Here is a 14,473-nt window from a genome sequence, read left to right on the forward strand (position 1 = left end):
GTTCTCTCTCTCTCTTTCTCTCTCTCTCTCTCTCTTCCTCCCTCCCCCCTCTCTCTTTCTCAATATAAATAAACTCAAAATTGTCTCACCATTGGGCCAGTTTGCCTCAGATACTGTGGACTTGTATTTCTATTATTATTACGTAGCCCTCCAAGCCTCAGTGTTCCCATCTGTAAAGTGGAAACAAGAGGCTCACAGGCAAGGCACAAAGCACTGTGCTCCCGAATGTCCTCTCCCTTCCTGGGGATATAGGGTCCACCCTGACTCCAGTCCTTTCCCCACCCTGATCACCCCCAAATCCGGCTCTGATAGCTCCACTCCCCCCCACACTGGCCCCGACAGGTTCTTCTCAAACAACGTCTTCAAGTGCCTCGATACCAGGCGACCTCGGCCTGAAGGGACCCATGTGGACCCCAAGGTTCTTTAACGTCTCATGTTTTATTATTAAAATGTGTGTGATTTTTGCTCTCTGCTCCATCATATTTTCTACTGTAAAATGTTTCATTTCCCTGCCAAAGATTCTAATGTCACATTCTCAGGGAGGCTTTCTCTGCCGCTTGATTGTTTGGAACAGCCTTCTTCAGAGAGAATACCATCACCTGAAATTCACCCATTTGAAGACTACAATTCACTGTTTTTACTATGTTCACAGAGTTCCCCACTCATCCCCACAATTTCATTTTCGGGCATTTCATCACCTCAAAAGAAACTCCGTAACCATTAGTGGGGGCTCCTAACTCTGCCCCGGTCGACCTCAGCCCTAGGCAACTGCTAGTCTAATGTCCAATTTACCTATTCGGACAGTTCACTAAAGGGAACTATACAATGTGTGGCCTTTGGTGACTGTCTACAGAAAAAAATTAATGTTTATTTATGTTTGAGAGAGAGAGAGAGAGAGCGTGTGCGTGCACGCACATGCGAGCGAGCGGGGGAGGGGCAGAAAGAGAGAGAGACACAGAATCCAAAGCAGGCTCCAGGCTCTGAGCTGTCAGCATGGAGCCTGGCACGGGGCTCTAACCCACAAACTGTGGGGTCATGACCTGAGTCAAAGTCAGATCCTTAATGGACTGAGCCACCCAGAAGTCCCTGTGACTGGCTTTTAAAACATAACATAATGTTTTCCAAGTTCATCCATGTTATTGCGTGTATCAGTAATTGCTCCTTTTTCATTGCTGAATAATATTCCATTGCATGGATATACCACATTTTGTTTATCCATTGATGGATATTTGGATTGTTTCTGCTCTTCAGCTATTTCCAATGATGTTGCTATGAATGTTCACATGCAGGTTTTTGTGTGGTTATTTGTTTTCATGTCTCTTGGGTATGTACCTAGAAGTGCACCTGCTAGGCTGTATGGTAACTCTACGTGTAACTCTTGAGGAACTGTCAACCCGTTTCCCAAGATGGTTGCACCATTGTACATCACCACTGGCAATGTACAAGTGTCTAACTTTTCCATAAGCTCACTGACGCTTACTGTCTATTTTTGATCATCTCGGTCCTAGTGGGTTTGAAGTGGTATGTTGTGGTTTTGATTTGCATTTCCCTAGTGACTAATGATGTCAAGCATCTTTTCATGTGCTCACTGGCCATTTGTATATCATCCTTGGAGAAACATCTATTCAAATCCTTTGCCCATTTTCAAGAAATATTTTTTTATTATTGAGTCGTAAGAGTTCTTTATATATTCTGGATACGGGTCCCTTACTAGATACCTGACTTGCAAATATTTTCTCCTCTTCTCTGGACTATCTTTCCATTTTTTGGAAAGTATAATTTGCGGCTCGCAGTTTTAATTTTGATGAAGTCTAATTTTTCATTTTTTTCTGTTGTAACTTGCGTTCTTGATGTCATAACTAAAAAAGGCTTTGTTTACCCCAAGGTCATGAAGATTAGCTTATGTTTTCTTTGAAAAGTTTATACTTTTAGGGGCGCCTGGGTGTCTCAGTTGGTTAAGCGTCTGATTTCGGCTCAGGTCATGATCTTGCGGTTTGTAGGTTCGAGCCGTGCGTCAAGCTCTGTGCTGACAACTCAGAGCCTGGAGTCTGCTTCAGATACTGTGTCTCCCTCTCTCTCAGCCCCTCCCCAGTTTACGCTCTGTCTCTCTGTCTCTCTCTCTCTCTCAAAAATAAACATTAAAAATACTTTTTTTTAAGTTTATACTTTTAGCTCTTACATGTAAGTCCACAATTCATTTGAGTTCATTTTCATGTATGGTGTGATGCAAAAGGCCAACTCTTCTTGTTTTTCCCTGTGGATAATCGGTGGTTCCAGCTTCATTTGTTGCAGCTGCTCTTCTCTCCCTGCTGAATTGTCATGGCACCTTTGTCAAAATCAGTTGAGCGTGATTGTTAAGGTTTATTTCTGGACTCTCAATTCTACTCCATTGACTTATATGTTCTTTTTTACATCAGAACCACACTGGGTGATCTTATATTTACAGTAAGTTTTAAATTTGGGAAGTAATGAGCCTTCCAACTTGAGTTTTCTTTTTCAATTGTTTTAGATATTTCGGGTCCTTTGCATTCCAAATGGATTTTGGGATCAGCTTGTCAGATTTAGAAAAAAAACAAACAAGACTCACTTGGAACGTGGACAGAGATCACGTGGAGTCTTGTAGATTGGTTTTGCGGCACTGCCGTAAAAATAAGAGGCCTTTCCGTTTATTTAGGTCTTCAGTCTCTTTCAACAGTGTTTTATAGTTTCCAGCATCTGAGCTTTGCTCTTCTTTTCTTAAATTTACTCCTAAGTATTTTGGTCTTTTTGATGCTCTTGTAAATGGATCTGCTTTTTTTTTTCTCATTAAACTTTTGTTCTAATGGGTCTCAAAATTCTGTGACAGATTTTTGGTCAAATTGTTTCCATTAAAAAGTACTGATTTTAAAAACTAGTAACTTAAAACTGCCACACACACAAAAACAACTGGTTCACAAAACATTCTTCTTTCCTTCTGAAGATGTTACGACGCATTGTTATCGTTAACCGGTCTTTTCTTATTAAACTTAAGTGGCCAATTGACACGAGCAGTTCCGAGACCGCTCTTCCACCACCGATTAAGACTGGGTGGCAGGGATTGGGGATAACATTCATTTAGGCTTCTGAGCTTTCTGGGCAGACTGGGTGACCCTGCCAGCTCCAGCTGCCTTCTGTCCACTGCTTCAATGACACCCACGGCCACATCGGTCTCATGTCACGAACAGCAAAGTGGCTAAGAGGAGGACAGTCAGAGATGCTCTTAACACACATGGGCTTGCCAGGAACCGTATCAACGACGGCAGCATCACCAGATTTCAAGAACTTGGGACCATCTTCCAGCGTTTTTCCAGAACGACGGTCAACCTTCTCCTTCAGCTTAGCGAACTTGCAGGCAATGTGAGCTGGGTGACAGTCCAGCACAGGTGCATAGCCGGCACTGATTTGTCCCTGATGGTTCAGGACAATCACCTGAGCTGTGAAGCCAGCTGCTTCCATTGGTGGGTCATTTTTGCTATCCCCAGCCACATTGCCTCGATGAACATCTTTGACGGATACGTTCTTGACATTGAAACCCACATTGTCCCCAGGAAGAGCATCACTCAAAGCTTCATGGTGCATCTCAACAGACTTTACTTCAGTTGTAACATTGACTGGAGCAAAAGTGACCACCATGCCAGGTTTGAGAACACCAGTCTTCACACAAACCACAAAGGGCTGTACCAATACCACCAATTTTGTAGACATCCCAGAAGGGCAGATGCAAAGGCTTGTCCATTGGACCAGTTGGCGGTAGAATGCAATCCAGAGCTTCAAGCAGTGTGGTTCCACTGGCATTGCCGTCTTTATGGGTGACTTTCCATCCCTTGAACCAAGGCATGTTACCACTTGGCTCCAGCATCTTGTCACCATTCCAACCAGAAATTGGCACAAATGCTACTGTGTCAGGGTTGTAGCCAATTTTCTTAATATAGGTGCTGACTTCCTTAACAATTTCCTCGTATCTCTTCTGGCTATAGGGTGGCTCAGTGGAATCCATTTTGTTAACACCAACAATAAGTTGTTTTACACCCAGTGTGTAAGCCAGAAGGGCATGCTCACAGGTCTGCCCACTCTTGGAGATACCGGCTTCAAATTCGCCAACACCAGCAGCCACAATCAGGACAGCACAGTCAGCCTGAGATGTGCCTGTAATCATATTTTTGATGAAGTCTCTGTATCCCGGGGCATCAGTGATGGTCACATAGTACTTGCTGGTCTCAAATTTCCATAGGGAGATATCAATGGTGATCCCAGGTTCATGTTCGACTTTCAGTTCATCCATGACCCAGGCGTACTTGAAGGAGCCCTTTCCCATCTCAGCAGCCTCCTTCTCAAATTTTTCGGTAGTTCTTTTGTAGATCCCACCACATTTGTAGATCAGATGACCGGTAGGGGTAGACTTGCCCAAATCTACGTGTCCAATGACGATGATGTTGATATGAGTCTTTTCCTTTCCCATTTTGGTTTAGGTTTAGTGGTGGTTTTCATGACACCTGTGCTCTGGCGGCAAACCCGGTGCGAAAAAGCAGATCTGCTTTCTTAATCTCACTTTCAGATTATACATCGTTAGTGTCCAGACGTACAATTAATTTTTGCAAATTGAGGTTGTATTCTGCAATCCTGTTGGACTTGATTTTTGGTTCTAATAGCTTTTTAGTGGATACTTAGGATTTTATATATACAAGATCATGCCATGTGCAAATAGAATAGGTTTACTTCTTCCTTTCCAATCTGGAAGTTCTTCTATTTCTTTTTCTTTCCCCTCCCTCCTTTCCTTGCTTCCTTCTTTCCATTTTTTAAAATTGTGGTAAATTATACATAACATAAAATTTACCACCTTAATAAGTGGACACTCCAGTGCCATTAAGTACATTCCTTTGGTTGTGCAATCATCACGACCATCCATCTCCATAACGCTTTTCATCTTGCAAAACAGAAACCCTGTACCTATTCAATAATAAAATTCCCCATGCCCTCCTCTGTCCAGCCCCTGGCAACCCTTCTTTTGGGTGTCTATCCAGAAGTGGTATTGCCGGGTTATAGGATAATTCCATTTTTATATTATAACTTTAATATTATAAGGAACGTCCCTATTGTTTTTCCACAGGAAATGGAATCCACAAATATGATGTTAGCTATGGCTTTTTTATAGATGATTTTTTTATCAGGCTGAGACATTCACTTCTCTTCTTACTTTGTCAAGTGGTTTTGCCGCAAAGGGGTGTTGGATTTTGTCAAATACTTTTTCTAAATATATTGAGATGATCATGCAGCCTTTGTTTTTTTATTTTCTATTGATTTTGTGTACTTTATTAATTAATTTTCAAAGTGAATGGGGCGCCTGGGTGGCTCAGTCGGTTAAGCCTCCGGCTTCGGCTCAGGTCAGATCTCACGTTCGTGGGTTCAAGCCCCGCGTCGGGCTCTGTGCTGACAGCTAGCTCAGAGCCCGGAGCCTGCTTCCGATTCTGTATCTCCCTCTCTCTGACCCTCCCCCTTTCATGCTCTGTCTCTCTCTGTATCAAAAAAAACAAAAACAAAAACAAAAACAAAAACAAAGTGAAAACCACCTTGTATTTCTGGGATAAATCCTACTTGGTTGTGACATATAATCTTTTTTATAATGTTGCTGGGTTCAGTTTTATAGCGTTTTTGTTGACGATTTTTGCTTCTACATTCTTAAGGAGTATTGGTCTCTAGTTTTCTTGTGATATCATTGGGTTTTTGTATCAGGATAATACTAAGCTCATAAAATGAATTGGGAAGTGTGCCCTCTTCTTCTATTTTTTTTGAAAGACGTTTGAAGAATTTATATTAATTCTTTCAATGTTGGGTACAATTTACCAGTGATGTCATCTGGACCTGGTCTTTTCTTTGTAGGAGGTTTTTGGTTACTAACTAAAATCCCTTTCTTTTTTTTTAATACATTTTTCAATGCTTATTTATATTTAGTAGAGAGAGGGAGAGAGTCAGTGCATGAATGGGGGAGGGGTAGAGGGAGAAGGAGACACAAAATCTGAAACAGGCTCCAGGCTCTGAGCTGTCAGCACAGAGCTCAATGCTGGACTCAAACTCACAAAGTGCGAAATCATAACCTGTGCCAAAGGCAGACACTTAACCGACTGAGCCACCCAGGTGCCCCTCTTTTCTTGTTATACATCCATTCAGAATTTCTATTTCTTCTTGAGGCAGTTATGGCCATTCCTGGAGGAATTTATCTATTTTATCTAGCGCTATCTACTATCTGAGGACAGCCAGTGTGTTATTTGCACGTATGGTTTCCTTGGCTCAGAGGGCTTGTTCTCTCACGGTCCAGCACACAGGCTGACTCAGGGGTAGGAGCAAAGCCCACGGCATCCAGGGGCTCTGAATCTTTGTGCCCTAGTGTGTGTGTCCTACTTTGGCAGACAGAGCGAGCAGATGGGCCCAAGGCCCTGGCGCCCCACCTCCAGCATGGGCTGCCCGTGGCTTAGATAAACAGCACTATGTGCAGTGAGTCTGGGATAAGATGCAGAATGCTTTCCCGCCCCTTCATCTCCTGGTTAAGTCTTGTTGCCTTCAGTCTCTCTTCCCATGGAATGCCTTTCCTGACCCTTCCCCTCTGGCTGAGTCAGGACTCCCTTCCCTGTGCTCCTTCAGCCTTCTGGCCTCCCCAACACAGCGCTGACCACCCCAAACTGTCCTTACGCTCTCGGCTCACTGTATAGTGAGTTCTCTGGGCGCTTCCCTTGGTCCCCTGCCTCTGAATTGTGCCTGGCATCCAGGAGACACTCCATTTCTAGCACATATAAAAGAGCCTAGGAGATATATTGAATATCGTGGGCACTCACAGAAGGGAGGGGCGGTCTAGCCTGGGGGAGGGGAGAGAGGGTCAGAGGTTCTGAGATTAGACATCTGGTCAGAATCCCTGCTCTTCTGAGGCTTTGGCAACTCGGGGACCTTACCTAACCAACCTGTGCCTCAGTTTGATTATCTATAAAATGGTGTTTTTATGAATATTAAATAAAAGAGTGCATGGGCACTGCTTACCAGCATGCTTCACACATTTCAGATGCTTTTGGTGTTATTATTGTTCTTATCAACCTAGACGTGAAGCCACTTGACCCACCAGAGGCGATCAGTCAGTAGATGCACTAAGACAGTGGCCACAAGGTGTAGAGCAAGAGTGTGGGCTCTGGAGCCAAACCCACCATTTGCTAGCCCCGCCCCTTGCTGAATGCACTTCCCTTACTGCACCTGTGTGTTCTCATCTGTAAACTGGACACTTCGCCAGTGTCTACCTTACAAACTCATATGAGTGCTTTAGAAGCACTTGTTAAATACAGGATGGTGATTTGTCCCATGGCCATGGCTTAAGTTTAGGACAAAAGGCTTCCAAGACTCCATGTCTTAAGTTCCAGAAGCTCCTGGCAGATGGGACCAGATCAGCCTGCACGGCTTACGAGAGGCGTCACCTCGGTGGAGGCCTTACCACCTCTTGCCCCGTCCACAGAGCCCTGAAACAGCAGGAAGAGGACTAAGGGGGTGGAGGTCAGCAAGAGCGAAGGAAGTGCCCGTTCCCAGAGAAGGGATCAACAGAACATTGGTGTGTGTGAGGGCGCGGGGCGTTTACAAGAATCAGTGGGAAGGTTTGGGGGTGCTGGCTGGGAAGGGTTGGGGCTCGGCACTGCATCCCTGTGGGAAAGGTGTACCGGTCCTGTGTTGCTGGCTGAACAAGCAGAGGAGAACTGATAAGCCCTGGCAGGGGAGGATGGCATTCCAAGGCCTCTCTCTCACCCGCCTTTGAGTAAAGGCCCCGCAGAACTTGCAGTCAAAACTGCCATGCATCAGAGGGTGGGGGGTGGGGCATCTGCCAAAAGTGGGGGCCAAACGTCTCCAGGGATCAGCAGTGCCTGGGGTGTGCGTGTGTGTGGCCCAGAATCCTTGCCTGCACAGTACAGTCAAAGATGGCTGGTCTCTTCTCTCCTCCTCCTCCTCCTTCTCTTCCTCCACCCCCACCTCCTTCACCACCACCTCTGCCTAACCCTGTAGAAGACCCCACTGTGTTCCCAACATCAGCTGCGCAGCGGGATCAGCTGACGACCTTTCACAAGCCTGGTGCCTGGGCCACACCCTCTAGAGGCTGTGGTTCCATCAGGCAGGGCGCAGTGTGGACGGCAGTGGTAGTCTAAAAATGGCCTTTATACTTTCTTTGTAATTCCTACCACCAAAAGGTAGAGTCTGTTCCTTTCTGCCTGGAGCTGGGGTGGCCTTGAGAATGGCTTCGACCAATAGAATATGGCAGAAGGGGCATGGTGCAGTCTCCATTGTCCCCGCTCTGGGAATCGCGCCGCCTGTGAATGAGCCAGGGTGCCCCTACTGGACCAGGAGAGACCAAAAGGGGAGACGGGCCCAGGCTGTCCAGCAGACCCATTCAAGGCCCCAGACACAGCAAGATCCCAGCCGACGCCACAGGGAACGTGTAAGCCATCCAGCTGAGCACGGCCCCGACTGCTGAGCTCCAGAATCCTGATCGAACAAGTAGCTGTTTAATCTATATAACGAACACGGTGCCCTGGGTGATTCCCGTGCAAACCGCGATGCTGGGGACTAGACAAGGGATGGGCGCGGGCGTCCAGGGCGCACAGTGCCCCCCGTAGAGCAGCCTTCCGGGGGCGCTGGCTTGTGCTCAGGGCAGCGGAAAGAGACAAACCCTGCTTCAGGTTTGAGCCCACCCTTCATTATTTGAATAACGTTGTTTTAATAAGCAGAATTGGCCGAAAATATTTGGATCGGATCATGGCATTGGTAAGAGACCTGTTATCCCGTGGGAAGGAGTGACTGGAAGTATACGGCTGGAGGCTGCTGTCAGGAAAATACACCTGCTTTGTTCTCGGACGGGCTCTTCCATAAACCAGCTCCCAGAAATCAGTGAATTTCTAGAATTCACTAGAATTCTTGGCAGATGGTAAATTGAAGCTGCTATTATTATTATTATTGTAAACTATGCCTGGTGCTGTGGATCCTAGGTGTTCAATAAATAATACCCACTACCATCATCACTATTATTAATACTTATTATTCTATGTGAATGTGCCTAACATAGTGCTTGGCCTAGTAAGTGGTCAGTGAAATGTAGCCTTTATTATTCGAGGTGGGAAATCTTACACAAACAGAGGAAGCTCTTACTAGAAGCTAAAAGCGCTTGGCTCAAAGCACAGAGGCGGCGCTGAGTAAGGCGATCACGGTCATAACACCCAGGAAGGGGCCCGGCCCAGGCTGGCGTGTGGTTGTCCCTCTGCAGCAGACAGGTCACGTTGGGAGACTGAGAGAGGCCGCCCTATTGTCCTTACCTTCTGGGTACTTGTAGAGGCTGGTGATGTCCACGCGGGAGTCGCTGCCCACGGCCTTGGTGCTAATGCACCTCCCGATCTTCTTGGTGTCCGAGTGCACCCGCTCCCGGCTCTCATCTTCATGCCACAGCCAGGTGATGTAGTCAGCGTTGACCTCCGCAAACACGAAGGGGCCGTCGTGGGCCAGGTGCACGTCACCCTCGCGGATGGCGGTGACCGAGGCCGGGCCGCACCGGAACACGCCTGGGCAGGAGGGATGAGGGTGAGCGGAATGGGTGGGGAAAAGCGGGGGTCCGGGACCGCCCGGCTGAGCCCGTACCTTCGCTCTCCTCCTGGGGGGTGGCGTCCAGAACCTGCCAGCCGTTGTAAGAGGGGCCCAGGTCCTGACGGGCAAACCAGCTCTCATTCCAGACGTGGAAATTCCTGCCACAGAGAGAGGATGGGGCAGGGTGGCCTTCAGTGAGACAGGCAAGTTCCTACTGTGAGCCAGGCCCTGGGCCCAAACTCTGCAGGACTGTGGCTGAATCTTATGAAACATTCAAGGAACCATAATGATGAACAGTTTTATATATAATTTGATATGTATATGTATGTATGCATGTACATATGTATGTGTATATATATTCCATGTATTCATACTACATTCATATTCCATGTAGGTATTCATGTTGGCCAAGTTACCACAAATATAATCACAAACGACACAGCAGATTTGCCCTCATGCAGCTTACATTCTAACAAAGGAGAAGGATGGGAAGGAAACGAAAATAAGCAAAGAGATAGATAAAACAAATGCAACAATAAATACTGTGAAGAAAGAGAGAGACCTGATTAGAGAGTAACTGCTGGATACCTGCTCTAGGAAAATGGTGTCTAAGGTGAGGCTTAAATAAGAAAGGATTAACCACTGGAAAAGTGAAAGGAACAGTGTTCCGGGTGAAAGGGACAGCATGTGCAGAGACTCTGAGACAAGAAAGAGGTTTGTGTATTCAAGGAACAGAAAGTATGTAAGTATGGAGCATCTGGGTGGCTCAGTTTGTTGAGCGTCAGACTCTTGATATTGGTGTCATAATCCTAGGATCATGAAATCATGCCCCACATCAGGCTCTGTGCTGAGCGTGCAGCCTGCTTAAGACTCTCTCTCTCTCTCTGCACCTTTCCCCACACACTCTCTCTCTCAAAAGACCAAAAAACTCAAAAACCAACCAAACAAAAAAACCCCCCAAAAACAACAACAAAAAACCCCAAGAAGGTAGGGGTCAGATTAAGGAGTTCAGACTTTCAGTTTCCTGTGCCAAAGATGAGAATATGAGACAAGCAAAGCAACGTGACATCATTTGCACCAGGTCACGCAGTAAGGAAGCAGGAGAGAGGAACCCGGGTTGCCTGTCTTGGCATCTTCATAGCTGACCTCAGCCCTCCTCCTAAGGAGGTAGTGATCTCTGGGAGAATATCTGAATAAACGTTTGTGGGTAAACTGATAACCTGTGTGGTGACAGGGGCCCCAGCACCAAAAGCGTCCATTCTGTGTGACAAAAGACTTTTTGTTGTTGTTGGTGGTGGTGGTGGTGGTGAGAGGGGGGAGGGGAGGAGGGGAACCAAAAGGAAAGGGAAAGGGGGAAGGGAGGCAGAGAGAAGGAATGAGGGCGGAAGCCTGTTTTTTTCTGGTTTTCACCCTGATTTTCTATACAAGTAGAAGACAGACAAGGTTCACACCTCTGCTCTTCCACTCACTTAGCTGTGTGGCCTTAGACAAGTTACTTATCCTCTCTGTGCCTCGGCTTCCTCATGGACCAAATAGGGATAACATGTTAGCTTGCTCGCAAGGCTGTCTGGAGGAACACATGAGCTGGTGTATGTCCAGCACTTAGAACTGGGCTGCCATGAACTTGGTGCTCACTGGGCATGATGTTATCATTATTAAAATTTTATTTCTTTTTTAAAATTTATTTTATGTCTTTTATTTATTTTTGAGAGACAGAGACAGCGCAAGCAGGGGAGGGTCAGAGAGAGAGGGAGACAGAATCTGAGGCAGGCTCCAGGCTCTGAGCTAGCTGTCAGCACAGAGCCTGACGCGGGGCTCCAACACACAAACCGTGAGATCATGACCTGAGCCAGAGCCAGACACTTAACCGACTGAGCCACCCAGGCGCCCCCAAATTTTTTATTTCTAAAAAATGCTATTTCTTTGGAGAGAGAGAGTGCATGTGGGGGAGGGGTGGAGAGAGAGAATCCCAAGTAGGCTCCATGCCATCAACATGGAGCCTGACTTGGGGCTCAATCTCTTGCACCGAGAGATCATGACCTGAGCCAAAATCAAGAGTTGGATGCTTAACCGATGGAGCCACCCAGGCACCCCCAAATTTTATTTGAAAATTGCGAAACTCAGAGCAAGATGAACAGTATTACGCTGAGGTGCCAATACTACGTGGGTAAAAAGGGGGGCAGGGAGAAGACTGTGAGCGAGTACGTTCCGTGTCTGCAGAGTCTCCCTTTAAGGGGATGGGAGAAGCTAGGTGCCATGTTGGCTCCGGGAGGAGGGATGCTGGACTGGAGCAGGAGGGACATGTTTTACTGTAGCCCATTTCGTACATTTTGAAGGTCAATGGACATGCGAGTATTTCCCATTTTAAAAACTTAAATTAAAATGAATTGTTTAAAGCTCTTAGCTTGTTGGAGCTGAGGAGGGAGGTTGTCTTTCACCTGAGACATACACATGGCACACAGGCAGGTGACAGAGAAGCAGGGGCACGACACAGGGGTAACGATACAGAGGGAATCTCGGTCCTCATCCCCAAGTCACAGGAATCTTGGGGAAGGCTCAGAATCCCATGGTTGGGGAACTAGGGTTCAAGGCAGCCAAATCTTAAGTCCGCCCCCTTGGGCCTCTGGGTCACCTCTCAGAGTGCCTCTCATTCTTGCAGATGGGGTCCGGGAGCCGGAGGGCCAGGCTAGGCTGGGGACCCAGGGACTAGAACCCACCACATGCTGTCTTCTGTCAAGTCCTCCAGGGTCCGCCCGAAGGAGTCCACGTATTTGTCCACGCTTAGGTTTCTGTCTGTGTCATGGGCCGAGTTAAAGTTGGACACGACCCGGGTGGCGATCCCCAGGCACCTGAGGACTGAAGAGCAGGAGGCTGGCAGGGCGCCCCCTGCAGACCGCAGGCCTCATCCCTCCCACCGCCCCTCCTTGTGTCTGACTGTTCTGCTTTGCCTGCTGCCGCTCTTGGAAGCACCTTCCCTGTACAACCTCTCAGGGGACTTCCGAAGATGCTATGTCACCCCCATTTGGAAAGCAGACTTTGAGGCCAGCGGGAACTTGGAAGCCATATAATACCCATGTAACTGCCCGCTCCTTTCCCGAGGGGACAGGAGGCGTAGGGGCCATAGGACTTGTTGAGGGGCACTCAAAGAGCCCGAGACCAAAGGAGCTGGTCTCCTTCTGCAAAATAAAAGATCAAAAGTCACGTAAATGAACTATCTGGTTTCTCTCATCATTAACCAGACTTCTATTTCCCCATCACCAATTAAGAAACACTTGGAGCGCCTGGGTGGCTCAGTCAGTTAAGCGGTTAAGCGACCGCCTTGGCTCAGGTCATGATCTTAGGGTTACTGAGTTTGAGCCCCGCATCAGGGTCTCGACGGTGCTTGAAGAGCCTCCTGCAGATCCTGCCTCCCTCTCTCGCAGTCCCTCCCCCTCTTGTGCGTGTTCTCTCTCAAAAATAAATAAATAAATAAATAAATAAATAAATAAATAAATAAAAACTTTTAAAAGAAGAAACACATTTGAAAGGGGGCGTGGGGGTGGGCTCTATGCAAATATATGCAAATAAAGGCAAATGAGGGAGCCAGCCAGGCCTGGGACCTTCTTTCCCGGGTACCTGTGCACATGACTCCAGCGAAGACCCAGCACTGGCCGTATTTGACTGGCTTGAACCTGCCCTTGAACCACTTGTGCAGAATGGCCACGCTTCCGCGCCAGTGCAGGGGGCTGGTGCCGCCGCCATACTTGCCCTGCCACTGGCCTTGAACCACTCCCCGGTCATTGTTGCTGTTCACCTGGGCAGAGGAGGGCAGGGGTCCGTCACCAGGCAGGGCCTCCCTTTTCAGGATGTCGCCACTGTAAAACCGTCTCATGCTTTGGGCTCCCTCCTCATTTGGGGCCACACCTTACTTTTATATCACCTGAAAATCAGGGGCATCAGCTACCTTAAAATAGCCGCTTTTGGTACCATTCATTATTTTCAATCACCTTCCAGTGGGATTCTCGATTGCTAAAAATTACCTATGATTTTACAGCATTTCCTTTTCTAAATGATCCGTTTTGGGGACTGTTGCTGGTGTAAGTATAGAGACCGCTAACAGTCATTAAATGCTTATGGTGTGCCAAGCACTATTCGAAGGGCTCTGTGCACACTATACTAACCCATTTTAAAGCAGGTTTTGTTATTTTCCTTTTTTTTTCCAGCGAGAAAAAAAGATTAAGAGAGGGTAAGGGATCTGTCTGAGTCACATAGCAAGTTAGCAAAAAGTGTGGGTGAACCCCAAGTTCAGGACTTTGACTTGGAGCCTGCACTGCTATCCCTCAGGGCTGTGACACCCTACTGTCTGGAACCGGTCACTGCTTTTGCGTCTCTATGTTCCAGCATCTCTCTGGGGGCTTGAGGAATGAAGGGTATCAAAGACGAGAAAATCGGCTTCATACATTAGTGGAATCACAGATAGCCGTCCACTGATCTTAATGCCTGCTCGTGGGAGACCTTCTGGCTATCTTTTGAGGAGGAAGCATTATTGTGTATAATACAATAAAGATGGCATGTCTCCATGGGCCTGTGTACTCCCTTCCTGAATCTGGGCTGGACTGTGACTGCTTTGATCACTGACTGCGGCAGAAGGGATACAGTGCCAATTTCCAGGCCCAGGCCTTATGCGACTGGCAACTTCTAGTGCTGCTTTTTTAGGACGATTGTCTGGAGAGAAGCCAGTCACTATGTCTGGTGACCTTGAGATCGCCATGCTGTGAGGAAGCCCAAGCTAGCCACATGGAGAGGCTGTGTGGGGAGAGAGCCATGACTGGCCAGACTCAGCTGTCCTAACACTCCCAGGCCAGTGGCCAGACCGGACAGT

General features: G+C 47.3%; 1 protein-coding gene and 1 pseudogene across 1 annotated transcript in view; both read right to left on the reverse strand.

The window, feature by feature from the left end:
* TGM6 (transglutaminase 6) overlaps nt 1–14,473 on the reverse strand; it is a 50,549-nt gene that overhangs the window by 5,564 nt on the left and 30,512 nt on the right. Inside the window, exons 6-9 of the mRNA XM_029917922.1 lie at nt 13,228–13,405; nt 12,330–12,468; nt 9,667–9,770; nt 9,348–9,590 (exon numbers count right to left, since the gene is read on the reverse strand). Of these exons, the coding sequence (XP_029773782.1) occupies nt 9,348–9,590; nt 9,667–9,770; nt 12,330–12,468; nt 13,228–13,405 (664 nt within the window). The remainder of the gene's footprint in view (nt 1–9,347; nt 9,591–9,666; nt 9,771–12,329; nt 12,469–13,227; nt 13,406–14,473) is intronic.
* Nucleotides 3,090–4,477, reverse strand: LOC115275076 (annotated as a pseudogene).

This window comes from Suricata suricatta, chromosome 12 (genome assembly GCF_006229205.1).
Source record: "Suricata suricatta isolate VVHF042 chromosome 12, meerkat_22Aug2017_6uvM2_HiC, whole genome shotgun sequence".
NCBI classification, from domain to species: Eukaryota; Metazoa; Chordata; class Mammalia; order Carnivora; family Herpestidae; genus Suricata; species Suricata suricatta.